At 41.4% G+C, this 27,681-nt stretch overlaps 1 protein-coding gene across 1 annotated transcript; it reads right to left on the reverse strand.

Moving 5' to 3' along the window:
- Window positions 1–8,695: 8,695 nt before the first annotated feature.
- On the reverse strand, window positions 8,696–10,040 carry LOC138929349 (uncharacterized). The gene is made up of 2 exons (XM_070288794.1): window positions 8,799–10,040; window positions 8,696–8,719 (listed from the first exon to the last, which is right to left on the reverse strand). The coding sequence occupies exons 1-2, from the start codon at window positions 10,038–10,040 to the stop codon at window positions 8,696–8,698; spliced, it is 1,266 nt and encodes a 421-aa protein (XP_070144895.1).
- Window positions 10,041–27,681: the final 17,641 nt, after the last annotated feature.

The following is a 27,681-nucleotide window of genomic DNA, read 5'->3' on the forward strand; positions in this document are numbered from 1 at the left end:
GCAACTAAAACCTATTTCAGCATTAGGATTTATCCTGAATCCGCACAGAAGGCAAACAAGAAGGAGTAGAAGACTAAATAACGAAGAAGAAGGCAAAAAAGAAGGAGTAGAAGACTAAAAAACGAAGAAGAAGGCAAAAAAAGAAGGAGTAGAAGACTAAATAACGAAGAAGAAGGCAAAAAAGAAGGAGTAGAAGACTAAATAACGAAGAAGAAGGCAAAAAAGAAGGAGTAGGAGACTAAATAACGAAGAAGAAGGCAAAAAAGAAGGAGTAGAAGACTAAATAACGAAGAAGATGGCAAAAAAGAAGGAGTAGAAGACTAAATAACGAAGAAGAAGGCAAAAAAGAAGGAGTAGAACCCTAAATAACGAAGAAGAAGGCAAAAAAGAAGGAGTAGAAGACTAAATAACGAAGAAGAAGGCAAAAAAGAAGGAGTAGAACCCTAAATAACGAAGAAGAAGGCAAAAAAGAAGGAGTAGAAGACTAAATAACGAAGAAGAAGGCAAAAAAGAAGGAGTAGAAGACTAAATAACGAAGAAAAGGCAAAAAAGAAGGAGTAGAAGACTAAATAACGAAGAAGATGGCAAAAAAGAAGGAGTAGAAGACTAAATAACGAAGAAGAAGGCAAAAAAGAAGGAGTAAAACCCTAAATAACGAAGAAGAAGGCTAAAAAGAAGGAGTAGAAGACTAAATAACGAAGAAGAAGGCAAAAAAGAAGGAGTAGAAGACTAAATAACGAAGAAGAAGGCAAAAAAAGAAGGAGTAGAACCCTAAATAACGAAGAAGAAGGCAAAAAAGAAGGAGTAGAACCCTAAATAACCAAGAAGAAGGCAAAAAAGAAGGAGTAGAAGAATAAATAACGAAGAAGAAGGCAAAAAAGAAGGAGTAGAAGACTAAATAACGAAGAAGAAGGAAAAAAGAAGGAGTAGAAGACAAAATAACGAAAAAGAAGGCAAAAAAGAAGGAGTAGAAGACTAAATAACGAAGAAGAAGGCAAAAAAGAAGGAGTAGAAGACTAAATAACGAAGAAGAAGGCAAAAAAGAAGAAGTAGAAGACTAAATAACGAATAAGAAGGCAAAAAAGAAGAAGTAGAAGACTAAATAACGAAAAAGAAGGCAAAAAAGAAGGAGTAGAAGACTAAATAACGAAGAAGAAGGCAAAAAAGAAGGAGTAGAAGACTAAATAACGAAAAAGAAGGCAAAAAAGAAGGAGTAGAAGACTAAATAACGAAGAAGAAGGCAAAAAAGAAGGAGTAGAAGACTAAATAACGAAGAAGAAGGCAAAAAAGAAGGAGTAGAAGACTAAATAACGAAGAAGAAGGCAAAAAAGAACGAGTAGAAGACTAAATAACGAATAAGAAGGCAAAATAGAAGGAGTAGAAGACTGAATAACGAAAAAGAAGGCAAAAAAGAAGGAGTAGAAGACTAAATAACGAAGAAGAAGCCAAAAAAGAAGGAGTAGAAGACTAAATAACGAAGAAGAAGGCAAAAAAGAAGGAGTAGAAGACTAAATAACGAAGAAGAAGGAAAAAAAGAAGGAGTAGAAGACTAAATAACGAAGAAGAAGGCAAAAAAGAAGGAGTAGAAGACTAAATAACGAAGAAGATGGCAAAAAAGAAGGAGTAGAAGACTAAATAACGAAGAAGAAGGCAAAAAAGAAGGAGTAGAAGACTAAATAACGAAGAAGAAGGCAAAAAAGAAGGAGTAGAAGACTAAATAACGAAGAAGAAGGCAAAAAAGAAGGAGTAGAAGACTAAATAACGAAGAAGAAGGCAAAAAAGAAGGAGTAGAACCCTAAATAACGAAGAAGAAGGCAAAAAAGAAGGAGTAGAAGACTAAATAACGAAGAAGAAGCCAAAAAAGAAGGAGTAGAAGACTAAATAACGAAGAAGGCAAAAAAGAAGGAGTAGAAGACTAATTAACGAAGAAGAAGGCAAAAAAGAAGGAGTAGAAGACTAAATAACGAAGAAGAAGGCAAAAAAGAAGGAGTAGAAGACTAAATAACGAAGAAGAAGGCAAAAAAGAAGGAGTAGAAGACTAAATAACGAAGAAGATGGCAAAAAAGAAGGAGTAGAAGACTAAATAACGAAGAAGAAGGCAAAAAAGAAGGAGTAGAAGACTAAATAACGAAGAAGAAGGCAAAAAAGAAGGAGTAGAAGACTAAATAACGAAGAAGAAGGCAAAAAAGAAGGAGTAGAAGACTAAATAACGAAGAAGAAGGCAAAAAAGAAGGAGTAGAACCCTAAATAACGAAGAAGAAGGCAAAAAAGAAGGAGTAGAAGACTAAATAACGAAGAAGAAGCCAAAAAAGAAGGAGTAGAAGACTAAATAACGAAGAAGGCAAAAAAGAAGGAGTAGAAGACTAATTAACGAAGAAGAAGGCAAAAAAGAAGGAGTAGAAGACTAAATAACGAAGAAGAAGGCAAAAAAGAAGGAGTAGAAGACTAAATAACGAAGAAGAAGGCAAAAAAAGAAGGAGTAGAAGACTAAATAACGAAGAAGAAGGCAAAAAAGAAGGAGTAGAAGACTAAATAACGAAGAAGAAGGCAAAAAAGAAGGTGTAGAAGACTAAAAAAAAAGGAGTAGAAGACTAAATAACGAAGAAGAAGGCAAAAAAGAAGGAGTAGAAGACTAAATAACGAAGAAGAAGGCAAAAAAGAAGGAGTAGAAGACTAAATAACGAATAAGAAGGCAAAATAGAAGGAGTAGAAGACTGAATAACGAAAAAGAAGGCAAAAAAGAAGGAGTAGAAGACTAAATAACGAAGAAGAAGCCAAAAAAGAAGGAGTAGAAGACTAAATAACGAAGAAGAAGGCAAAAAAGAAGGAGTAGAAGACTAAATAACGAAGAAGAAGGCAAAAAAGAAGGAGTAGAAGACTAAATAACGAAGAAGAAGGCAAAAAAGAAGGAGTAGAAGACTAAATAACGAAGAAGATGGCAAAAAAGAAGGAGTAGAAGACTAAATAACGAAGAAGAAGGCAAAAAAGAAAGAGTAGAAGACTAAATAACGAAGAAGAAGGCAAAAAAGAAGGAGTAGAAGACTAAATAACGAAGAAGAAGGCAAAAAAGAAGGAGTAGAAGACTAAATAACGAAGAAGAAGGCAAAAAAGAAGGAGTAGAAGACTAAATAACGAAGAAGAAGGCAAAAAAGAAGGAGTAGAAGACTAAATAACGAAGAAGAAGGCAAAAAAGAAGGAGTAGAAGACTAAATAACGAAGAAGATGGCAAAAAAGAAGGAGTAGAAGACTAAATAACGAAGAAGAAGGCAAAAAAGAAGGAGTAGAAGACTAAATAACGAAGAAGAAGGCAAAAAAGAAGGAGTAGAAGACTAAATAACGAAGAAGAAGGCAAAAAAGAAGGAGTAGAACCCTAAATAACGAAGAAAAAGGCAAAAAAGAAGGAGTATAAGACTAAATAACGAAGAAGAAGCCAAAAAAGAAGGAGTAGAAGACTAAATAACGAAGAATAAGGCAAAAAAGAAGGAGTAGAAGACTAAATAACGAAGAAGAAGGCAAAAAAGAAGGAGTAGAAGACTAAATAACGAAGAAGAAGGCAAAAAAGAAGGAGTAGAAGACTAAATAACGAAGAAGAAGGCAAAAAAGAAGGAGTAGAACCCTAAATAACGAAGAAGAAGGCAAAAAAGAAGGAGTAGAAGACTAAATAACGAAGAAGAAGCCAAAAAAGAAGGAGTAGAAGACTAAATAACGAAGAAGGCAAAAAAGAAGGAGTAGAAGACTAAATAACGAAGAAGAAGGCAAAAAAGAAGGAGTAGAAGACTAAATAACGAAGAAGAAGGCAAAAAAGAAGGAGTAGAAGACTAAATAACGAAGAAGAAGGCAAAAAAAGAAGGAGTAGAAGACTAAATAACGAAGAAGAAGGCAAAAAAGAAGGAGTAGAAGACTAAATAAGGCAAAAAAGAAGGAGTAGAAGACTAAAAAAAAAGGAGTAGAAGACTAAATAACGAAGAAGAAGGCAAAAAAGAAGGAGTAGAAGACTAAATAACGAAGAAGAAGGCAAAAAAGAAGGTGAAGCTGTCGGGGCCGTGGCAAGTACAAGTCCAGAAAATTCCCAATAAAAGATGGCAGAGTTTTAAGATGATAATGAGGAGGACGATCCGTCTTCGTTGCCGTTTATTTTCAGAGTAGTAAAAAAAAGAGAGCAGTACAACTAACATGGCGACAGGTACATTTTGTTCCCAGAGATGCTCCCCTGGCGACATTGCCCCTTGTTCAGCTTGAACATTCTCCCCCCCCCCGCGCAAGAGGAATGCTTGCGATCTACGAGAGGGAGCATCGTCCGGAAAGGATCCATCCCAGCGTCGTATTTTGTGCCATCGGCAAGCCGTCCTGACCCGGGAGGATACCCGGCAGCATCAGGTCAACGTAAACGTCCGCTCCCAGCACAACCGACACTAACGATGGGTGGAACCACCGGTCATCCGCCAATGTGACATTCTGAAACATGTCCTGCACCTTCGGGTCCAGCGATTGCTCGTCCACCAGCATCAGAAGCTGCTTGCTCATCTTGGAGGCCTTGGAGCGCATCTCGGTGGCGCACACCCGTTGGTCGCCAATGCCCGTGATGGCCAGATTAAGGGCTTTAACCAGGGAGATGTGGATGCGACTCACAGGGCAGCACGGATCCACCAAGGCTCGGACATCAAACCGCTTTTGGTCGGATCCGATTAGCACGGACGCGGTCGGGAGGATGCTAACACTTGTGCGCGCCAGGATAGGCGTGCACGACCGGCTGCGGGATGGAGACATATCCATTGGCGTGGCGGGCCGCCGAGATCCGGATACAGGCGCCTGCTGGCGCTGCTGTGACTGACGCTGAGGCCGAGAATCCGAGGGTGGGTTGCGCCTTTGCCGGGGTCGCGAAGAACGAGGCTGCCCAGTGTGGATGTGTAGCAGCGTGTGATGAGCCTCATTGCATATATGACACCTCGCTGTACTGCGGCACGACCGACCGGAATGCTCGTGTGCCAGACAGTTTGCGCAGTACTTGTTAATCTTCGTACATTGGTGAAATAGGCCTGGAGTTTAAACAGGCCTCAATTTTCGCAAGGAGGGTAGCCAGTTCTTCGAAGGTGTACTTCCCTGCTGCTGTGTACTTGTAGAAGTGAGCCTTGAAACTTTTCACACCCGCCTCCCAGAGCCCTCCCATGTGAGGCGCGCCAGGAGGGTTGAAATGCCAGGCCAAGTTCTGAAGGCTGTGTTTGGAGAGGATCAGTGTTCTGGTTGACTCTATAAAGTCTCTGGATAAGGACGTGGAGGCTCCGACAAACGTTTTCCCGTTGTCAGAGTAGACATGTTGTGGACACCCACGGCGTGCAGAAAAACGAGAGAAGGCAGCTAAAAATTTCTCTGTCGTCAAGTCGGACGTCGCTTCGAGATGGATGGCCCTGGTACTAAAGCAAACAAAAACGCAGACGTATCCCTTTGTGATTTTGCAGGCTCGACCGACATAACTCTTGATGTCAAATGGCCCCGCGAAATCCATGCCTGTATGAGTGAATGGCCTGGAGAAAGAGGATCTCGCCCGGGGCAAATCCCCCATCAACTGCCTCTGCAGGTTCTTCTTGTGGATGACACAAACTCGGCACGAGTGAATTGTGTGTTTCACCAATCTCTGAAGCTTAGGAATCCAGAATTTAGACCGAATCAGTCTCACCATTAACTGATTCCCCCCATGCAAGGATATGCGATGAGTAAACAGGGCTTGTAGTTTCGCGAATCTACATCGCGCTGGGATGATGATAGGATGTTTTTCATCATAACTAAGCATGTCAGATGCTTGTAAACGGCCGCTTGCTCTCAAGACCCCCTTTCTGTCAAGAAAGGGGTTTAGGTTAGAAATGGTACTTGAGGCTGGAATTTGCTGCTTGTTACTTAAAGCCTTATATTCGACGGGAAACTCATTCTTTTGAGTGAACACGATTAACCGCTCTTGCACGTCAGACAACTCCGCCGAAGTGAGTGCTGACGATGGGGGTATATCTTCCTTTTTGCAACTTTTCGCAAAACGGATCACGTATGCTAGAACCCGCAGCGCCCTGTCGAAGGTTGAAAACCGCTCTAGGATATCCACTGCTGGCGGCACTGTGGCACTGTGACATTTAATAGGCCGTTGCTCCATCTCGGTTTCCGGATTAACCAGTGGTTCACTCGGCCACTGCTCCTGCTTGAGTGGTAGCCAAGTCGGCCCGTGCCACCAAAGTGTGCTGTCCTTAAGCTCTTGGGGCGAGACGCCTCGGCTTGCCAGATCAGCTGGATTGTCTTCGGATCGTACATGGCCCCATTTGCTTTCGTTGGTACGCTGTTCGATCTTTGCGACCCTGTTGGCCACGAATGTCGTCCAGGTGCATGCTGGCTTGCCTAGCCATGCAAGAACTATAGTAGAGTCTGTCCAATAAAAAATCTCATAAGCTTTAGGAGGCAATTCGGAAATTACTGATGCTGCTAGCTCAGTGAGCAGCACTGCTCCGCACAACTCCAGGCGGGGTATGGAGATGGACCTGACGGGAGCGACTCTGGTCTTGGATGCCAGCAAATGGGCACAACAGCCGTCAGCCGTTTCGACTCGGACGAAAATAGCAGCCCCATACGCGTCCTGTGACGCATCGCAAAACGCATGGTACTGCACCTTGGCAGCAGGATGGAAACGCACCCACCTCGGAATACGAATTTCCCTCAGGGTCGGATACCCTTTCAAAAACTCTTGCCACTTGGTCACAAGGTCGGTGGGGAGTGGCTGATCCCAGCCTAGCTCCCGCAGCCAAATTTCCTGCATGAAAATCTTGTCTCGGATTACGAAAGGCGATAACCACCCTGCCGGGTCGAACAGTTTGGCTATTTGAGACAAAACCTCTCGTTTGGTGTAGGCAGGTTGCAGGGAGATCACCATTGGAACAAAAAAGAAACTATCGGATGTAGCTTGCCAACGGATCCCAAGAGTTTTCGCCGTGCTGGCATCTTCCAGCTCAAGGAAGTCTGCACTGACCAAATGTTCCCTCGGAATCGCTTGTAGAAGTCTCCTTTCGTTTGAGGTCCACTTGCGCAGTGGAAAACCGGCACTCTCGAGAGCCAGCCGAAGCTCTTTAATGGCTAAAGCTGCCGACTGCCGAGTGTGAGCCCCTGCGAGCACATCGTCCACGTACATGAAGTTCGAAATGATGTCGCTGGCCAAAGGATATTGGCCTCGGATGTCCTGAGCCAACTGCTGAAGCACTCTGATGGCCAGGAAGGGCGCACAATTTACGCCGAAGGTGACTGTGTCGAGTTCATAGTCACAGAGCTCACCGTATTTGTTGCGGAATAAGATTCTCTGAAAGCGCGTGTGATCAGGATTGACCCGGATTTGCCGATACATCTTTGTTATGTCCGCATTAAAAACATACTTAAAGAAACGCCATTTTAGAATCTGAATAGTCAGATCGGACTGTAGTACAGGCCCCGCATGAAGGATATCATTGAGGCTGTTCCCGTTTGATGAGGGATTGGAAGCATTGAACACGACGCGAACCTTCGTCGTGGTGCTATCTGGTTTGAAGACAGCGTGATGAGGCAGATAAAAACTGCTAGAGTCGTCAGGGGAGACTTGGTGCATATGACCTAAGTCTAAGTACTCTCGAATGACTGAGTCGTACTGCTCCTTCAATGGAAGATCTTTACTTAATCGCACTTCGTTTCGGAGGTACTGAGCTAGTGCGATGGGTCTGGAATGTCCAAGCTTAATATTGTCCGGCTCTTTAAAGGGCAACGAAACAACATATCTTCCCTCCTCACTTCTTTTGGTGGATCGGATAAAGTTCTCCTCGCAAACCGAGGTGGATTCCTTAACCAGCTTCACTGGAACATCCTCCACCTCCCAAAATTTTGTGAGGATGCTGTCTAGTTTGGATTCTTTGACTGCTAATCGGGCTGAAAAGGAGCAGATTCTGCTTGTGGGACTCGCTGCAATCGGACCGCAAAGAATCCACCCGAATATGGTCTCTTGACCCAGGAGTGTTCCACAAATATTGGAATGGGAGCCGCTTAGGAGGATCGATGGCAGGATATCGGCACCAATAAGCACGTCAATCTGCGAGCTTCGGAAGAAATTTGGATCTGCTAGTTGCAACGGTGGAAGATCCTTTAATGAGGCCTCTGGTAGAGTGTAGGATGGGAGATTACCAGCTAACTGGGGTAACACGTATGCACAAGTTTCAATCTGGATATGGGGCTTGACGGAAGAACCTATGATGAGTTGACACCTCTTACGAGGCTGAGCGGCAACGGAAAGGTTGACCCCCGAAACTTGGGCCTGAATGGACTCATACGGCAACTTAATTAGGTTGAACAACCGTTCTGAGATGAAGGTTGCCTCGGAACCTGAGTCAATGAGTGCCCGTGCTGAGTATTTTATGCCCAAATGGCAAACTTCTATCAATGCCGTACTCAGTAGGACAGTTAACGGCAAGAAACGTTTGCACATTCGCTTGACTCGTCGATGGAGTGGACTGTATATGTTGCTGGGTTGCTGTGGATGGATGGGACTGTTGGTCAGGCATAACCACTGAATGGACTGGCAGAGGGGTGCTTCGATGCAGGAGAGAATTGTGACGTCCATTGCAGGTGTAGCAATTATGCGTACTGTTGCAATCCCGGAGCAGATGCGTTCTTGCGAAACAGTTTAAGCACAACTTCTGCTGTTTTACATGTTTCTCTCGATCTGCGACTGACATGCGTAAGAATAGAGGACATAATCGGACTGGATGGTTCTCCTGTGCGCAGAGTTTGCAGGATTGCGGGTTTACCGTAACTCTGTTTTCGAAGGTCTGGATCGACCGCGAGCTATTGTCAGCCCTCAGTGCCCTGGATTGAACGCTCGCGTTTGGCTTGAACTCCTCAATCGCCTCAAGCGTTCGATGACGATCTTTTAAGAAAGCCTGGAATTCAGTCCAGAGTGGAATCTCTGACTTACTTAGCAGGGACTGTTCCCAAAGAGCCAAAGTTAGTTTTGGCAACTTGGACGAGCACAGGAAAACAATCAGGCAATCCCAATTCGTGGTCTCGACTCTTGCTAATTGCAGGGCCGTTAAACAACCTTGGATTGTGCTCTCTAAATGCTTCAAGGATTTTCCGCATTCCTGGGCAACAGAAGGCAAATTAAACAAAATCTTTAATTGGCTATTGACCAGCAGCCTCTTGTTCTCGAACCGATTCTGCAAGTTTCTCCACGCTGACTCGAAACCATCATTGGTCAACGGAGATAAGGCCACAATGGATTTGGCCTCGCCGCTCGTCTTTGCATTGAGATGGAACAGTTTTTCGACTTCTGAAAGCCGAGGATTGCGTACATAGATGGCGGAGAAAAGGTCCCGAAATGTGGGCCATTGAACATAGTCACCATTGAAAACTTCGCACTCGACTGGAGGTAGGCGACATCCGCCCTGAGACTGCGTCAGATTGGAGGACTGAACAGACTGTGGCGCGCGTGAATTTTCAATGATCTCATTGAGGTTTGCTGCGCACCGCTCGTAAACGGTATAACAGTAGTCATACTTGGATTGCATGACTGTTATTGTGTCTTTGCAGTTTTGACTGGCCAGCACTTCGGAGCACGTCTCGTACTCCCTTTCCACCTTGTCCCAGAGAGCCCTGATCTGCTCGAGTCGAACCCTACTCGTGTGGATGGACGGACCTTGGTCAGTCGGGGTGTTGAATCTGGCTTCGAACTGACCCATCCTATCGGTTATGGTCGTGAATTTCACCAAAGCCTTGTCTCCCTCAGCTTGAGCCCTTCTTTCAGTTGCTCTAGTGACCTGGGAAGACACGACTGATTTCGCGGCCTTTGTGGATGGTGCAGGCGGTAGAACTTCGAGCGACGTGCTCGTAGATTTACGTGGAGTGGTGGTTGCTAATGGGCTTTTGCTTCGAGAGGGATTTTCGCTTTCGGAAGGCACAGAGGATTCACTCGTTGCCCTGCCTCTGGAAGACGCCTCCGCTGTAGAAACGGTCAGACGGGGTTTTGGTTCCTCACCGTCGCCGTTTTCCATGTTAAACTCTTGTTGGGGCCGCTGGATAAGCGCAGGAAAACAGAGTTAATCGAAAAAATTATATTTATCGATTTGGAATAAGTGCAGGGACGCTGGATAAGCGTAAATAAACAAATAATACTCGAAAAGGATGTTATCGATTTTTTTTAAATCAAAACAGGGACGCTGGATAAGCGCAGGAAAACAGAGTTAATCGAAAAAATTATATTTATCGATTTGGAATAAGTGCAGGGACGCTGGATAAGCGTAAATAAACAAATAATACTCGAAAAGGATGTTATCGATTTTAATCAGTACAGGGACGCTGGATAAGCGCAGGAAAACAGAGTTAATCGAAAAAATTATATTTATCGATTTGGAATCAGTGCAGGGACGCTGGATAAGCGTAAATAAACAAATAATCCCCGAAAAGGATGTTATCGATTTTTAATTAGTCCGGGGACGCTGGATGAAGCGTTCAAAATTTATGATTATCGATTTTAAATCAATACAGGGACGCTGGATAACGCGTTGGCACGGATGCACTCGATTCGAAAGATATGGGGGCGCTGGATAACGCGTAGAACAAATTAATCGAAAGAATGCTATCGATACTCAATTAATACGGGGACGCTGGATGACGCGTTGGCACGGAAGAACTCAGTTCAAAAGATATGGGGGCGCTGGATAACGCGTTGGCACGGATGTACTCGGTTGGAAAGATATGGGGGCGCTGGATAACGCGTAAAACAAATTAATCGAAAAAAAGTTGCTAGGAATTTCAAATCAATACGAGGACGCTGGATAAAGCGTTTAAAATTATGGTTATCGATTTGGAATAAATACCGGGCGCTGGATGAAGCGTTTAAAAATTATGGTTATCGATTCGGAAAAGTGTGTACGTTGGATAACGCGTAGAAGAAATCAGTCGAGAAAAAAAAAACTGCTGTCGATTTCAATTTAATACGGGAACGCTGGATGACGCGTTGACAAGGATGTACTCAACTCAAATTAATATGGGGGCGCTGGATAACGCGAAAAACAAAATTAATCGAAAAAGAATGCTATCGATTTCAAAGGAATTAAAAAAAAATAAAAAATAGTCGAAAAAGGTTTTTATCGATTTGGGTATGAACCGAGAAAAAAAAATATGTAGAATGAATTATTCGGAGATAAATAAATGTTTGTCGAAAAATACTGTGGGGTTGGAAGTGAAGACCTTTTAAGATATACTTGGACGCTGGATAATGCGTACCAAAAAAATAATCGGAACGGTGTACACGATTCGAAAAAATTAGGTTGTAAATTAGTCGAATTGAAACTCAAAACCAATAATACAAAAAAATGCACCCAAGTGTGAACGGCTCATTAACAGACTCAGCCGGTAATAGTGTCGCAACCTTGGCGGCCAGTACTTACATACAAATTAATAAAAATGTTAATTCTCAACTGTGTATTGCCGGCGGCAATAGAGATCCCTCAGACGGTCCCTCGCAGTTGCAGATATAGATCGGGGAGCGGGTGATGATATTCGCCGCTATGTTGTAGGCCGGTTGGCCTAGGTTTCTCCAAGGTAGGTTACAGCAGATGATCCACTGGGCGCAGGGGGCGTGTCCGCTGCGATAGTCACTAGCCGGTTGGCTGACGAATCTCCCAAACAAGTTATGAAGATTACGTTGGAAGGGGGATTACCCTTCTTTAACTACTGGCCTAGAGACTCAGAAAGTTTTCAAATGATAAATCTTTAACGACGGTAGTCGGAGTATAATAAATTGAGCAGCAGCTCTTTATTGTATGAATATAAAATCAGAACTGAACTTAAGAGCTAACAATAAGTGGACTCATAGCGGCCTCTGCAATGGCAGAGCTTGCCGGCTATGCACGAGCTTCCGGCCAGACGCTGTGTCAGCAGTTTGGCCGGAGCTTCATAATGACGTTGACTGTGGTCAACGACTCTGGTCCGGCTGACCATAGTTAACTACTCCCCCTCTAAGTTAAGGCCGCCCTCGGCCGTCTTTAATTCGGCGATGACCTGCCTAATCTGACCTGCGGATTTCCTTGTCTTAATGAAATGCCTACAAGCGAGCCCGATGCAGATGAGTGCGCAGCATATTGCTCCTGCAATAGTTGCTGCGAGACGTGTTTGGTTGTTGTCGATCTCTTCTCTGAACTCCTTGATGAACTCCAAGTTTCGTTCACTCAAGCGGTGAAGATACGGGAGACTGAGGACATCCTGGGTGGCGGTGATGTTCAATAGGGGAAGACTTGCTGTCCCCGGAGCTCTCTTCTGGGTGTTATCGTGGTTGATGAAGAGCGTGTCATTTATCGTGGCTTGTTTCTCAAAGGTGATGAGGTGTGTACCGTGAGTCCATGTTTCTGTGCCGTTGTCCACTCGCACTTTGGCAGACCTGTCATTGATGATTACAATCCCTTCGTCCACATAGGTTATAGGGTGCAGGTCACTCTCTTGTATTCGGCAGTGTGCCACCCCACCAGCGTGCAGTTCTCTGGCGCACGTACTCTCTGAAGCAAGGCGGCAGAATGCGGCTCCCGGTGATACGGAGCAGTTTTTAATGGCGTGGATTCCTCCACTGCATTCGGCTATGTCGTTGTCTATTATCTGCAGCATTGTCCCACCATGGGCAACTGGAAAAACTGTGATCTTTTTGCAGGATAGTTTAACTTTGGGGAATTTAATGATGAAATGTAAAACGTTAACGGACTGTAGAATTTTTACAGACGAGACGGACAAAAGATCCCCTATGGGTGTGTCGGTGGGTTCCTCAAGCCAAACTGATTTTAAGTCTTCGTGATCTAAAATGTTCGGACTAACAATATTAATTTTGGCTAGGGTTATTGCAAGCATTAAATTTTGTAATTCCGTCATCAACATGCGGTTTCTAGCAAGCAGTGTCTCATATAAATGTCCAGTGTCTACTTGTGAATTTTTAGCTGATCTCAATATTGAATTGACGGTGTGGGTAAGTTGGTTAATTTGGTTTTGGACTTTAGTGTTTATTTCAATCTGTCTATTGTTTGACTCGGCTAACTTCATTTCAGAAAATCTGATTTTCTCTAGGTCACCGGCATCCGGTGTACCTGCTACGACCTTCAGCATTGATCCTAAGAAATCCAAGCTCCTAGCTACTCTGTGATGAACGCCCAAAGATTCTAATAAATCCTGGAGGTGGGCGGTGTCCCCACATAAACATAAAGGACATTGTTGGTAGCATCATTTAAGATTGTCCTTGTGGACCACCCTCCCCTTAATGAGGACCGTGGTCCCCAGGTCCGCTTCTACGGCTCTCTCCTCACACATGGGTGTGAGTTTATTTCCTAGCCTTCTGTTGGACTTTACCAATACCTTTTCGCCGACTTCGAATGTTCTGCATTGTCTGGAGGCATTTTCCCTGGTTCGGAGCGTGTTTTGTGCCTTAATGATCTTATTCCGAACTTCCATCTGTGGGTCATCTGGGTGCTCTTGCACGATGTCGACCGGTCGTTTGTCAACGACAGAGTGAATTGACTTATTGTATTTGGTGGTTGCCAATAGAATAATCTCCACAGTATCAGTTATCCCCTTGTCGATTTTTAAGCATCGAGCGAGCTCCAAGAGGGTGCTATGAAAGCGCTCCACTTGCCCGTTTGAGGCGCTATGGAGTGGCGGTGCATTTGCAATGCTGACGCCAAAATGGTTGTCGAGCATGGTTGAGATAGTATGTGAATTTAACGAAGGTTCGTTATCGCAATAGACTACCCTAGCCTTAGGGAAAAAGTTCATGATCTGTAGTATGGCTGGTTTAAGATCTTCGATTGTCCTGGAGTGTACATGTTGCACAACTGCGAACTTCGAAAACTTGTCAATGCAAGTGAGAAAGTATTTTTTGTCTGTGGAAAAAATATCGATATGGAGCAATTCTCCCACATGAGAGGGGATCGGAGTCTCGCCTAGCTCATGTTTCTTGGGGTGCCTATCGTACTTGGCTTTCGCACATGTTTTGCAGCTCGCTACGATTTCGGTAGCTAACTTGGCCATCTTTGGAAAGTAGTACTCGGAGAGTACCTGCTTAACATTTTCTTGGGCCGATCTGTGGGCCCTATTGTGCTCGACGGTGAGGATTTCCCGTCTCTCAGGAACTGCAAAAATATCCGTTACACGGTTTTTGCAGTGCCAAAATTTGGTGGCTGGAAATTGCCGAACCAACTCGTCCTGAATCATTGCCAGCGTGTGCAAGTCACAATGAATGGCGTTTACGCCCTTAGGAACGATTGTGTCTGCGAGTTCATCAATTAATGACTCTTTGCAGGAGAAGTTAATCGCATGCCGTCTCTTGTTTCCAAAGAGAACGAAGCTGCGTTTTGACGGAAAGCGTGCCTCCTCCAGAGTTATCTGGTTTTGGAAGCAATTCAGGGGCTTATCCGTTGTTTCGATTGTGTGTGTCAAGGAGAGCTCGCTGTGAACGGTGGCTGCGCACGATTGAGCTTCTTGCTCCTCCATGACGTTAAGTTGTTGCCGTGACAACGCATCGGCAACCAGATTTTCTTTGCCAGGTTTGTAGAAAATTCGCGCCCCTGATTCATCAATGCGCGCTTTCCACCTTTTAATCTTTGCATTCGGATTTGATTCCGATACTGCAAAGGTTAGAGGTTGGTGGTCGGTAAAGATGTTGATATCTTTTACCGCGTACAGATAGTGTCGCAGCTTGGCTAATGCCCAGACTATGGCTAAGAGTTCCCTCTCGTTAGTGGCGTAGTTCATTTCCCTGTCTTTCAATGTCCTTGAGATCATTGTTATTGGGCGTCCCTCTTGGGACAATACTGCGCCAATGCCATGGGCCGAGGCATCTGTCGTAAGATCAAATGCCTTTTTGTAGTCGGGGTACCTTAACATCACGTCGTCGGATGCCAAGATATTTCGTAGTTTCCGGAACGCTTGTTGTTGCGCTTCAGAGAACTGAACCGGAATGTTTCGTGACCTGTGTCTACTAACTGTTCCGTTTTCCCCTTTCAGGATGTCCGATATAGGTCTCGCTATAGCTGCGAAGTCCTTAATGAAACATCGATAGTAGCTGGCTAGGCCTAGAAACGATCGTACCTCAAAAACACTTTTGGGTTCCGGAAATTCTTTTATGGCCTTAACCTTCTCTGGGTCTGTTGTAGCACCGTTACAAGTGACTATAAACCCGAGGAAACTCACACTTTTCTTAAAAAAGCTGGATTTCTCTACAGATACTCTCATGTTCGCCTCGTACAGGCTCTTAAGAACCCAATCTACGTGCTTGATGTGAGAGTTTTCATCTTCAGAATAGATGATTACGTCGTCCACGTAAACATAGCAGAACTTACCGATCTGTTCCCGTAGGATGTCGTCAATGGTCCTCTGGAAAATGCTGCCTGCATTTTTGAGACCAAACGGTAGTCTGCGGAATTCGTATTTCCCCCCATTCACTGAGAAAGAAGTTTTTTCTCTGTCGCGTTCTGCGAGTATGATTTGGTGATAGCCAGACTTGAGGTCCAGCGTTGAGAAATACTTAGCATTACCCATGTTGCCTAATATCATGTTAATATTCGGCATGGGGTATTTGTCGGACACGGTTCTTTCGTTTAGCTTGCGAAAGTCAATAACCAGTCGCATTTTTCGGTTGCCGTGCTCATCGGTCCCTTTTTTATCCACAACCCATATTGGATTGTTGTAAGGGGATACCGACTTCTGAATTATCCCGTTCTTAAGCAGATCTTCAATCTCTTTGTTGACGAAATCCGCTGCTCCCATAGGGTACGGGTATAATTTTGCGTATATGGGCTCCTCATCAACTGTTCGGATGGTGGCTACCACCGATGTGTTGTAAGGCAAAGCCTCATTAGGGTTTGCGAAGGCCTTTTTCCTGGTCTTCAGCATTTTCAAGAACGAGTCTTTTGCCGATGGCGGTGCATCTGAGCAGTTCACGCTGGTGAAGTTTACGTCAGTGCACGTGTGGAACTCGATTTTCTCCGCCTCGGTGCCCCAATTTAGGCTACCGGAAGCTAGGCAGAGCGTTGCCCCTGCCTGCTTTAATAAGTCAAGGCCGATTATTCCGTCAAAGGAGGATAAGTCCGGTAGTAGAAAGAACGTCGTCTTTAAATTAAATAACGACACAAAGCATTTCTTTGTGATTTTAGTAACGCCATGAAGTGAATGAATTGTGAAAGGGGAATCGACGGGGCGAACGCCTTTTAAACCTTCGTGAGGTCGGATGAAATTTTTCGACGCGCCCGTGTCGATGAGGAACTTCATTTCTTTCCCCGCTACTCTTCGTCTGATGACGGGTAGCAGGGACTTTCCCCTAAAAAATTAATCATTTCTGAATCGTATTCAGAGATGGCGTCATCGTCGACTTTGGCTGCCGCGCTGGAAGCTGCGGCTGCGTACGTACCCTCAGGCTGATCTACGCTTTGAGCGATATGATTAACCCTTTGTCTTTTGTGGGGGCCCGATCGACCGGAGGGGGTCGGCTTCCCGTTTTGGTAGGCCTGTGTCTGGGTCGGTTGTCTCATCCTGGAAATGGATGGGTCAATGTCCATCGGTTCCGGGGTATTTTCTTGTGGTACAGAGTGTACTTGCGCCCTGTGTTGTTTGGTAAAGTGCGGGTTTTTACCAGCACCGAATTGTTGGTTTGTGTGAGAAAAGGATTTTTCTTGTTGGCGATCTTGTGGCTTTGGAGTTTGCCTACGATCCCTATCCTCCTGGCTCTTTGCAAACGAAGCTGCGAATGTGTACCTCTCGTGGTTAGATTCCACTTCCTGGGCTAATGCCAACGCAGTTGGCATGTCTTTCGGCTTCGCCGAGAAAAGGACGTCGGAAAGACTGCGTTTGAGTCCCGAAATAAATACGCGGAGCGCGTCGTCCCGGAACTTTTCACATAAGACTCTTGCCGCCGACGCTTCGTACGACATCGTGGCTTTATTGGTAAGCAAGGTGAGCTTCTTCTCGACCTCGTCGTAGTATTGTAGGAGAGTGAGGCTTCCCTGTCTGAGGGTACCCATCTCCTGCTCGATCACGTGTATCTGGCGCTTGTCACTATACGTGAAATCGAGGCGATCTATGATCGCGTCGAAATTCAGTATAGTGCCGAACGAAGACAGCACCGCATCGGCAGGGCCTCTAATTTTGCTCCTAATTATAACGACTGCCTGGTAGTGGCGTGAACTATTTACGTAGTTCTTGAATATGAAATATGCGGCTACCGCCGCCTGCCGCCAGGAGACATATGACTCCTGTGCCCCCGTAAACTCGGGCAAGCATTTTACGGCATCCAGGGGCTCATTGCATTGGATATCGCCCGTAATATCAATGGGTTCATAGACCTTGATTTTGGGGGCTGCCGTTTGCGCAGGTGCCGCTTGCACCGCTGCAACTTTGACGGCTAATTCTTGGATGGTTCTGCGTAACTCAGTTTCTCTGGCTATGGCTTGGCCGGCCGCCTCTGTCAGGGCTTGGCTAACGGCGGCCTGGATTACTCCCCTAAGCTGGTTCTGGTCCATAATTTCTATTTGTGCGCTCGTTGAATCGAGCTGCCGCCTTGCTAAGTATTGGCAAGGTGAGGGGTACGCGGGGCTTGAGCCTCCGCTATGGTAAACAAAGAAAAAAATAAAAAACAACGATTGCCACACACATGCATGTGCGACCGTATCGGGTTCGCAGCAGTAGAGTGGAGACAAAGAATAAAAAATGAAATTTGACTGCGAAGCTAATACCGAGAATTTTTATGCGAGCGAAGCGACATATAGAAACCAAATGAAATATCTGCACACAGAAAAAAAGGTTTTCCTTTATGTATTTAAATAATAAATGCCCAATAAAAATCCGAATTTGGTACGCTCAATTATGAGAGTCTTGGTTATGATATTTATCTTCCACAATACGCTAATTTTTACACCAAAAGTATCTGAAGGGTAACAGCACACCGCTGCATAGAATTTATGTTGCGTACACAGTGCGAAAAAATGTTAATGAAAGAAATAAACACTAAACACTATTAAAGTCGTAACTTTTAATATAGAGATTCTATTATTATTATTATTTTAAAAAATCACTTTAGACTTGTTTATTAGTGCCCTGGTCCGAACAATGGAGTATTTTTAGTCGAAGACTTAAAAATTTTGGCCAAAGGGCCCACTTACATGGTCTGTAATGGTGTGTTTATCTCCCTGAAAGTTGCGCTTTGCGCCGCTGTCACCTTCCAACTTCTGCTAGTTGGGCGCCAATTAATAAAAATGTTAATTCTCAACTGTGTATTGCCGGCGGCAATAGAGATCCCTCAGACGGTCCCTCGCAGTTGCAGATATAGATCGGGGAGCGGGTGATGATATTCGCCGCTATGTTGTAGGCCGGTTGGCCTAGGTTTCTCCAAGGTAGGTTACAGCAGATGATCCACTGGGCGCAGGGGGCGTGTCCGCTGCGATAGTCACTAGCCGGTTGGCTGACGAATCTTCCAAACAAGTTATGAAGATTACGTTGGAAGGGGGACTACCCTTCTTTAACTACTGGCCTAGAGACTCAGAAAGTTTTCAAATGATAAATCTTTAACGACGGTAGTCGGAGTATGATAAATTGAGCAGCAGCTCTTTATTGTATGAATATAAAATCAGAACTGAACTTAAGACCTAACAATAAGTGGACTCATAGCGGCCTCTGCAATGGCAGAGCTTGCCGGCTATGCACGAGCTTCCGGCCAGACGCTGTGTCAGCAGTTTGGCCGGAGCTTCATAATGACGTTGACTGTGGTCAACGACTCTGGTCCGGCTGATCATAGTTAACTTACATATGTATTTACGCAAAATAAACAAATAAACAACTATTAAAATCGCAGATTTTTTAATTTTGTTTGTTTCACTTTGTTTGTGTTCGGATGCAGCGACACTTTTAGCTGCCGATGCTCAATTGCCGGTCCAGCAATTAGTATGGATATGTGCATATATGTGTGCACGTATGATCGGCCAGCTGGAGGAGGGGGTTAACTTTATTTATCTTTTGTTTTGTTGTTAATGTGCAGTGGATGGAAAATACATATGTACATATATTTATTGTGGATAGGATGTGTTTTTTCTCCCCTTTAAATGCCGCAGATTTGTGACCCAAAGGTAACATACATATGTCCATACATAGGTTCATAGATCGGCCATGTACATAAATGTGTATGCAATTGCCGGTCCAGCAATTTGTATGGATATGTGCATATGTATATGTATGTACGTATGCACGTATGATCGGCCAGCCAGAGGAGGGAGATAACTTTATTTATCCCTTTTTTTTTCTTGTTTTATTATTGTGCGGTGGATAAAAAAATGTACATATATTTATTGTGGATGGGATGTGTTTTTTTGTTTTAAATGCCGCCGATTTGTGACCCAAAGGTAATGAACATACGTATGTACATATGTATGTTCATAGATCGGCAATGTACACAAATGCGTATGCAAATAACTCGGTGTGGATGTATGGCTTTTTATGTGCGGAAAAATGGATGTCAGCCTTCCTGGATATTGGCTGATTTAAAACATGTATAGGAGAGGGGCATATAGCTATGTAAACACATGCATATACATATATATATCCTACTGCACAAGTTGGTAGAGTTTTAAATAAATTGGATGCAGCAATATATCTACATATATATGCAAGTATGTACATACATATATGGTGGGAATTTCGGCACCGTACTTATCTTGGCAAAAAAGCGCTGGAATATCTCGGGCGAAGGACCAAAAATGAAGCTGTCGGGGCCGTGGCAAGTACAAGTCCAGAAAATTCCCAATAAAAGATGGCAGAGTTTTAAGATGATGATGAGGAGGACGATCCGTCTTCGTTGCCGTTTATTTTCAGAGTAGTAAAAAAAAGAGAGCAGTACAACTAACATGGCGACAGGTACATTTCGTTCCCAGAGATGCTCCCCTGGCGATATTGCCCCTTGTTCAGCATGAACAGAAGGAGTAGAAGACTAAATAACGAAGAAGAAGGCAAAAAAGAAGGAGTAGAAGACTAAATAACGAAGAAGAAGGCAAAAAAGAAGGAGTAGAAGACTAAATAACGAAGAAGAAGGCAAAAAAGAAGGAGTAGAAGACTAAATAACGAAGAAGAAGGCAAAAAAGAAGGAGTAGAAGACTAAATAACGAAGAAGAAGGCAAAAAAGAAGGAGTAGAAGACTAAATAACGAAGAAGAAGGCAAAAAAGAAGGAGTAGAAGACTAAATAACGAAGAAGAAGGCAAAAAAGAAGGAGTAGAAGACTAAATAACGAAGAAGAAGGCAAAAAAGAAGGAGTAGAAGACTAAATAACGAAGAAGAAGGCAAAAAAGAAGGAGTAGAAGACTAAATAACGAAGAAGAATAAAAAAAAAGAAGGAGTAGAAGACTAAATAACGAAGAATAATCCAAAAAAAAGAAGGAGTAGAAGACTAAATAACGAAGAAGAAGGCAAAAAAGAAGGAGTAGAAGACTAAATAACGAAGAAGAAGGCAAAAAAGAAGGAGTAGAAGACTAAATAACGAAGAAGAAGGCAAAAAAGAAGGAGTAGAAGACTAAATAACGAAGAAGAAGGCAAAAAAGAAGGAGTAGAAGACTAAATAACGAAGAAGAAGGCAAAAAAGAAGGAGTAGAAGACTAAATAACGAAGAAGAAGTAGAATACTAAATAACGAAGAAGAAGGCAAAAAAGAAGGAGTAGAAGACTAAATAACGAAGAAGAAGGCTAAAAAGAAGGAGTAGAAGACTAAATAACGAAGAAGAAGGCAAAAAAGAAGGAGTAGAAGACTAAATAACGAAGAAGAAGGCAAAAAAAGAAGGAGTAGAAGCCTAAATAACGAAGAAGAAGGCAAAAAAGAAGGAGTAGAAGACTAAATAACGAAGAAGAAGGCAAAAAAGAAGGAGTAGAAGACTAAATAACGAAGAAGAAGGCAAAAAAGAAGGAGTAGAAGACTAAATAACGAAGAAGAAGGCAAAAAAGAAGGAGTAGAAGACTAAATAACGAAGAAGAAGGCAAAAAAGAAGGAGTAGAAGACTAAATAACGAAGAAGAAGGCAAAAAAGAAGGAGTAGAAGACTAAATAACGAAGAAGAAGGCAAAAAAGAAGGAGTAGAAGACTAAATAACGAAGAAGAAGGCAAAAAAGAAGGAGTAGAAGACCTAAATAACGAAGAAGAAGGCAAAAAAGAAGGAGTAGAAGACTAAATAACGAAGAAGAAGGCAAAAAAGAAGGAGTAGAAGACTAAATAACGAAGAAGAAGGCAAAAAAGAAGGAGTAGAAGACCTAAATAACGAAGAAGAAGGCAAAAAAGAAGGAGTAGAAGACTAAATAACGAAGAAGAAGGCAAAAAAGAAGGAGTAGAAGACTAAATAACGAAGAAGAAGGCAAAAAAGAAGGAGTAGAAGACTAAATAACGAAGAAGAAGGCAAAAAAGAAGGAGTAGAAGACTAAATAACGAAGAAGAAGGCAAAAAAGAAGGAGTAGGAAACTAAATAACGAAGAAGAAGGCAAAAAAGAAGGAGTAGAAGACTAAATAACGAAGAAGAAGGCAAAAAAGAAGGAGTAGAAGACTAAATAACGAAGAAGAAGGCAAAAAAGAAGGAGTAGAAGACTAAATAACGAAGAAGAAGGCAAAAAAGAAGGAGTAGAAGACTAAATAACGAAGAAGAAGGCAAAAAAGAAGGAGTAGAAGACTAAATAACGAAGAAGAATGCAAAAAAGAAGGAGTAGAAGACTAAATAACGAAGAAGAAGGCAAAAAAGAAGGAGTAGAAGACTAAATAACGAAGAAGAAGGCAAAAAAGAAGGAGTAGAAGACTAAATAACGAAGAAGAAGGCAAAAAAGAAGGAGTAGAAGACTAAATAACGAAGAAGAAGGCAAAAAGAAGGAGTAGAAGACTAAATAACGAAGAAGAAGGCAAAAAAGAAGGAGTAGAAGACTAAATAACGAAGAAGAAGGCAAAAAAGAAGGAGTAGAAGACTAAATAACGAAGAAGAAGGCAAAAAAGAAGGAGTAGAAGACTAAATAACGAAGAAGAAGGCAAAAAAGAAGGAGTAGAAGACTAAATAACGAAGAAGAATGCAAAAAAGAAGGAGTAGAAGACTAAATAACGAAGAAGAAGGCAAAAAAGAAGGAGTAGAAGACTAAATAACGAAGAAGAAGGCAAAAAAGAAGGAGTAGAAGACTAAATAACGAAGAAGAAGGCAAAAAAGAAGGAGTAGAAGACTAAATAACGAAGAAGAAGGCAAAAAAGAAGGAGTAGAAGACCTAAATAACGAAGAAGAAGGCAAAAAAGAAGGAGTAGAAGACTAAATAACGAAGAAGAAGGCAAAAAAGAAGGAGTAGAAGACTAAATAACGAAGAAGAAGGCAAAAAAGAAGGAGTAGAAGACTAAATAACGAAGAAGAAGGCAAAAAAGAAGGAGTAGAAGACTAAATAACGAAGAAGAAGGCAAAAAAGAAGGAGTAGAAGACTAAATAACGAAGAAGAAGGCAAAAAAGAAGGAGTAGAAGACTAAATAACGAAGAAGAAGGCAAAAAAGAAGGAGTAGAAGACTAAATAACGAAGAAGAAGGCAAAAAAGAAGGAGTAGAAGACTAAATAACGAAGAAGAAGGCAAAAAAGAAGGAGTAGAAGACTAAATAACGAAGAAGAAGGCAAAAAAGAAGGAGTAGAAGACTAAATAACGAAGAAGAAGGCAAAAAAGAAGGAGTAGAAGACTAAATAACGAAGAAGAAGGCAAAAAAGAAGGAGTAGAAGACTAAATAACGAAGAAGAAGGCAAAAAAGAAGGAGTAGAAGACTAAATAACGAAGAAGAAGGCAAAAAAGAAGGAGTAGAAGACTAAATAACGAAGAAGAAGGCAAAAAAGAAGGAGTAGAAGACTAAATAACGAAGAAGAAGGCAAAAAGAAGGAGTAGAAGACTAAATAACGAAGAAGAAGGCAAAAAAGAAGGAGTAGAAGACTAAATAACGAAGAAGAAGGCAAAAAAGAAGGAGTAGAAGACTAAATAACGAAGAAGAAGGCAAAAAAGAAGGAGTAGAAGACTAAATAACGAAGAAGAAGGCAAAAAAGAAGGAGTAGAAGACTAAATAACGAAGAAGAAGGCAAAAAAGAAGGAGTAGAAGACTAAATAACGAAGAAGAAGGCAAAAAAGAAGGAGTAGAAGACTAAATAACGAAGAAGAAGGCAAAAAAGAAGGAGTAGAAGACTAAATAACGAAGAAGAAGGCAAAAAAGAAGGAGTAGAAGACTAAATAACGAAGAAGAAGGCAAAAAAGAAGGAGTAGAAGACTAAATAACGAAGAAGAAGGCAAAAAAGAAGGAGTAGAAGACTAAATAACGAAGAAGAAGGCAAAAAAGAAGGAGTAGAAGACTAAATAACGAAGAAGAAGGCAAAAAAGAAGGAGTAGAAGACTAAATAACGAAGAAGAAGGCAAAAAAGAAGGAGTAGAAGACTAAATAACGAAGAAGAAGGCAAAAAAGAAGGAGTAGAAGACTAAATAACGAAGAAGAAGGCAAAAAAGAAGGAGTAGAAGACTAAATAACGAAGAAGAAGGCAAAAAAGAAGGAGTAGAAGACTAAATAACGAAGAAGAAGGCAAAAAAGAAGGAGTAGAAGACTAAATAACGAAGAAGAAGGCAAAAAAGAAGGAGTAGAAGACTAAATAACGAAGAAGAAGGCAAAAAAGAAGGAGTAGAAGACTAAATAACGAAGAAGAAGGCAAAAAAGAAGGAGTAGAAGACTAAATAACGAAGAAGAAGGCAAAAAAGAAGGAGTAGAAGACTAAATAACGAAGAAGAATGGCAAAAAAGAAGGAGTAGAAGACTAAATAACGAAGAAGAAGGCAAAAAAGAAGGAGTAGAAGACTAAATAACGAAGAAGAAGGCAAAAAAGAAGGAGTAGAAGACTAAATAACGAAGAAGAAGGCAAAAAAGAAGGAGTAGAAGACTAAATAACGAAGAAGAAGGCAAAAAAGAAGGAGTAGAAGACTAAATAACGAAGAAGAAGGCAAAAAAGAAGGAGTAGAAGACTAAATAACGAAGAAGAAGGCAAAAAAGAAGGAGTAGAAGACTAAATAACGAAGAAGAAGGCAAAAAAGAAGGAGTAGAAGACCTAAATAACGAAGAAGAAGGCAAAAAAGAAGGAGTAGAAGACTAAATAACGAAGAAGAAGGCAAAAAAGAAGGAGTAGAAGACTAAATAACGAAGAAGAAGGCAAAAAAGAAGGAGTAGAAGACTAAATAACGAAGAAGAAGGCAAAAAAGAAGGAGTAGAAGACTAAATAACGAAGAAGAAGGCAAAAAAGAAGGAGTAGAAGACTAAATAACGAAGAAGAAGGCAAAAAAGAAGGAGTAGAAGACTAAATAACGAAGAAGAAGGCAAAAAAGAAGGAGTAGAAGACTAAATAACGAAGAAGAAGGCAAAAAAGAAGGAGTAGAAGACTAAATAACGAAGAAGAAGGCAAAAAAGAAGGAGTAGAAGACTAAATAACGAAGAAGAAGGCAAAAAAGAAGGAGTAGAAGACTAAATAACGAAGAAGAAGGCAAAAAAGAAGGAGTAGAAGACTAAATAACGAAGAAGAAGGCAAAAAAGAAGGAGTAGAAGACTAAATAACGAAGAAGAAGGCAAAAAAGAAGGAGTAGAAGACTAAATAACGAAGAAGAAGGCAAAAAAGAAGGAGTAGAAGACTAAATAACGAAGAAGAATGGCAAAAAAGAAGGAGTAGAAGACTAAATAACGAAGAAGAAGGCAAAAAAGAAGGAGTAGAAGACTAAATAACGAAGAAGAAGGCAAAAAAGAAGGAGTAGAAGACTAAATAACGAAGAAGAAGGCAAAAAAGAAGGAGTAGAAGACTAAATAACGAAGAAGAAGGCAAAAAAGAAGGAGTAGAAGACTAAATAACGAAGAAGAAGGCAAAAAAGAAGGAGTAGAAGACTAAATAACGAAGAAGAAGGCAAAAAAGAAGGAGTAGAAGACTAAATAACGAAGAAGAAGGCAAAAAAGAAGGAGTAGAAGACTAAATAACGAAGAAGAAGGCAAAAAAGAAGGAGTAGAAGACTAAATAACGAAGAAGAAGGCAAAAAAGAAGGAGTAGAAGACTAAATAACGAAGAAGAAGGCAAAAAAGAAGGAGTAGAAGACTAAATAACGAAGAAGAAGGCAAAAAAGAAGGAGTAGAAGACTAAATAACGAAGAAGAAGGCAAAAAAGAAGGAGTAGAAGACTAAATAACGAAGAAGAAGGCAAAAAAGAAGGAGTAGAAGACTAAATAACGAAGAAGAAGGCAAAAAAGAAGGAGTAGAAGACTAAATAACGAAGAAGAAGGCAAAAAAGAAGGAGTAGAAGACTAAATAACGAAGAAGAAGGCAAAAAAGAAGGAGTAGAAGACTAAATAACGAAGAAGAAGGCAAAAAAGAAGGAGTAGAAGACTAAATAACGAAGAAGAAGGCAAAAAAGAAGGAGTAGAAGACTAAATAACGAAGAAGAAGGCAAAAAAGAAGGAGTAGAAGACTAAATAACGAAGAAGAAGGCAAAAAAGAAGGAGTAGAAGACTAAATAACGAAGAAGAAGGCAAAAAAGAAGGAGTAGAAGACTAAATAACGAAGAAGAAGGCAAAAAAGAAGGAGTAGAAGACTAAATAACGAAGAAGAAGGCAAAAAAGAAGGAGTAGAAGACTAAATAACGAAGAAGAAGGCAAAAAAGAAGGAGTAGAAGACTAAATAACGAAGAAGAAGGCAAAAAAGAAGGAGTAGAAGACTAAATAACGAAGAAGAAGGCAAAAAAGAAGGAGTAGAAGACTAAATAACGAAGAAGAAGGCAAAAAAGAAGGAGTAGAAGACTAAATAACGAAGAAGAAGGCAAAAAAGAAGGAGTAGAAGACTAAATAACGAAGAAGAAGGCAAAAAAGAAGGAGTAGAAGACTAAATAACGAAGAAGAAGGCAAAAAAGAAGGAGTAGAAGACTAAATAACGAAGAAGAAGGCAAAAAAGAAGGAGTAGAAGACTAAATAACGAAGAAGAAGGCAAAAAAGAAGGAGTAGAAGACTAAATAACGAAGAAGAAGGCAAAAAAGAAGGAGTAGAAGACTAAATAACGAAGAAGAAGGCAAAAAAGAAGGAGTAGAAGACTAAATAACGAAGAAGAAGGCAAAAAAGAAGGAGTAGAAGACTAAATAACGAAGAAGAAGGCAAAAAAGAAGGAGTAGAAGACTAAATAACGAAGAAGAAGGCAAAAAAGAAGGAGTAGAAGACTAAATAACGAAGAAGAAGGCAAAAAAGAAGGAGTAGAAGACTAAATAACGAAGAAGAAGGCAAAAAAGAAGGAGTAGAAGACTAAATAACGAAGAAGAAGGCAAAAAAGAAGGAGTAGAAGACTAAATAACGAAGAAGAAGGCAAAAAAGAAGGAGTAGAAGACTAAATAACGAAGAAGAAGGCAAAAAAGAAGGAGTAGAAGACTAAATAACGAAGAAGAAGGCAAAAAAGAAGGAGTAGAAGACTAAATAACGAAGAAGAAGGCAAAAAAGAAGGAGTAGAAGACTAAATAACGAAGAAGAAGGCAAAAAAGAAGGAGTAGAAGACTAAATAACGAAGAAGAAGGCAAAAAAGAAGGAGTAGAAGACTAAATAACGAAGAAGGCAAAAAAGAAGGAGTAGAAGACTAAATAACGAAGAAGAAGGCAAAAAAGAAGGAGTAGAAGACTAAATAACGAAGAAGAAGGCAAAAAAGAAGGAGTAGAAGACTAAATAACGAAGAAGAAGGCAAAAAAGAAGGAGTAGAAGACTAAATAACGAAGAAGAAGGCAAAAAAGAAGGAGTAGAAGACTAAATAACGAAGAAGAAGGCAAAAAAGAAGGAGTAGAAGACTAAATAACGAAGAAGAAGGCAAAAAAGAAGGAGTAGAAGACTAAATAACGAAGAAGAAGGCAAAAAAGAAGGAGTAGAAGACTAAATAACGAAGAAGAAGGCAAAAAAGAAGGAGTAGAAGACTAAATAACGAAGAAGAAGGCAAAAAAGAAGGAGTAGAAGACTAAATAACGAAGAAGAAGGCAAAAAAGAAGGAGTAGAAGACTAAATAACGAAGAAGAAGGCAAAAAAGAAGGAGTAGAAGACTAAATAACGAAGAAGAAGGCAAAAAAGAAGGAGTAGAAGACTAAATAACGAAGAAGAAGGCAAAAAAGAAGGAGTAGAAGACTAAATAACGAAGAAGAAGGCAAAAAAGAAGGAGTAGAAGACTAAATAACGAAGAAGAAGGCAAAAAAGAAGGAGTAGAAGACTAAATAACGAAGAAGAAGGCAAAAAAGAAGGAGTAGAAGACTAAATAACGAAGAAGAAGGCAAAAAAGAAGGAGTAGAAGACTAAATAACGAAGAAGAAGGCAAAAAAGAAGGAGTAGAAGACTAAATAACGAAGAAGAAGGCAAAAAAGAAGGAGTAGAAGACTAAATAACGAAGAAGAAGGCAAAAAAGAAGGAGTAGAAGACTAAATAACGAAGAAGAAGGCAAAAAAGAAGGAGTAGAAGACTAAATAACGAAGAAGAAGGCAAAAAAGAAGGAGTAGAAGACTAAATAACGAAGAAGAAGGCAAAAAAGAAGGAGTAGAAGACTAAATAACGAAGAAGAAGGCAAAAAAGAAGGAGTAGAAGACTAAATAACGAAGAAGAAGGCAAAAAAA

The sequence above is a fragment of the Drosophila kikkawai genome, unplaced genomic scaffold (genome assembly GCF_030179895.1).
Source record: "Drosophila kikkawai strain 14028-0561.14 unplaced genomic scaffold, DkikHiC1v2 scaffold_159, whole genome shotgun sequence".
Classification (NCBI taxonomy): domain Eukaryota; kingdom Metazoa; phylum Arthropoda; class Insecta; order Diptera; family Drosophilidae; genus Drosophila; species Drosophila kikkawai.

Coding starts and splice junctions, on each gene's coding strand:
- LOC138929349 (XM_070288794.1), bottom strand. CDS start 10,040: ATGGAAAACGGCGACGGTGAGGAACCAAAACCCCGTCTGACCGTTTCT. Junction 8,720..8,798: donor CCTTCGAAAACAGAGTTACG/GTAAACCCGCAA, acceptor TACGCATGTCAG/TCGCAGATCGAGAGAAACAT.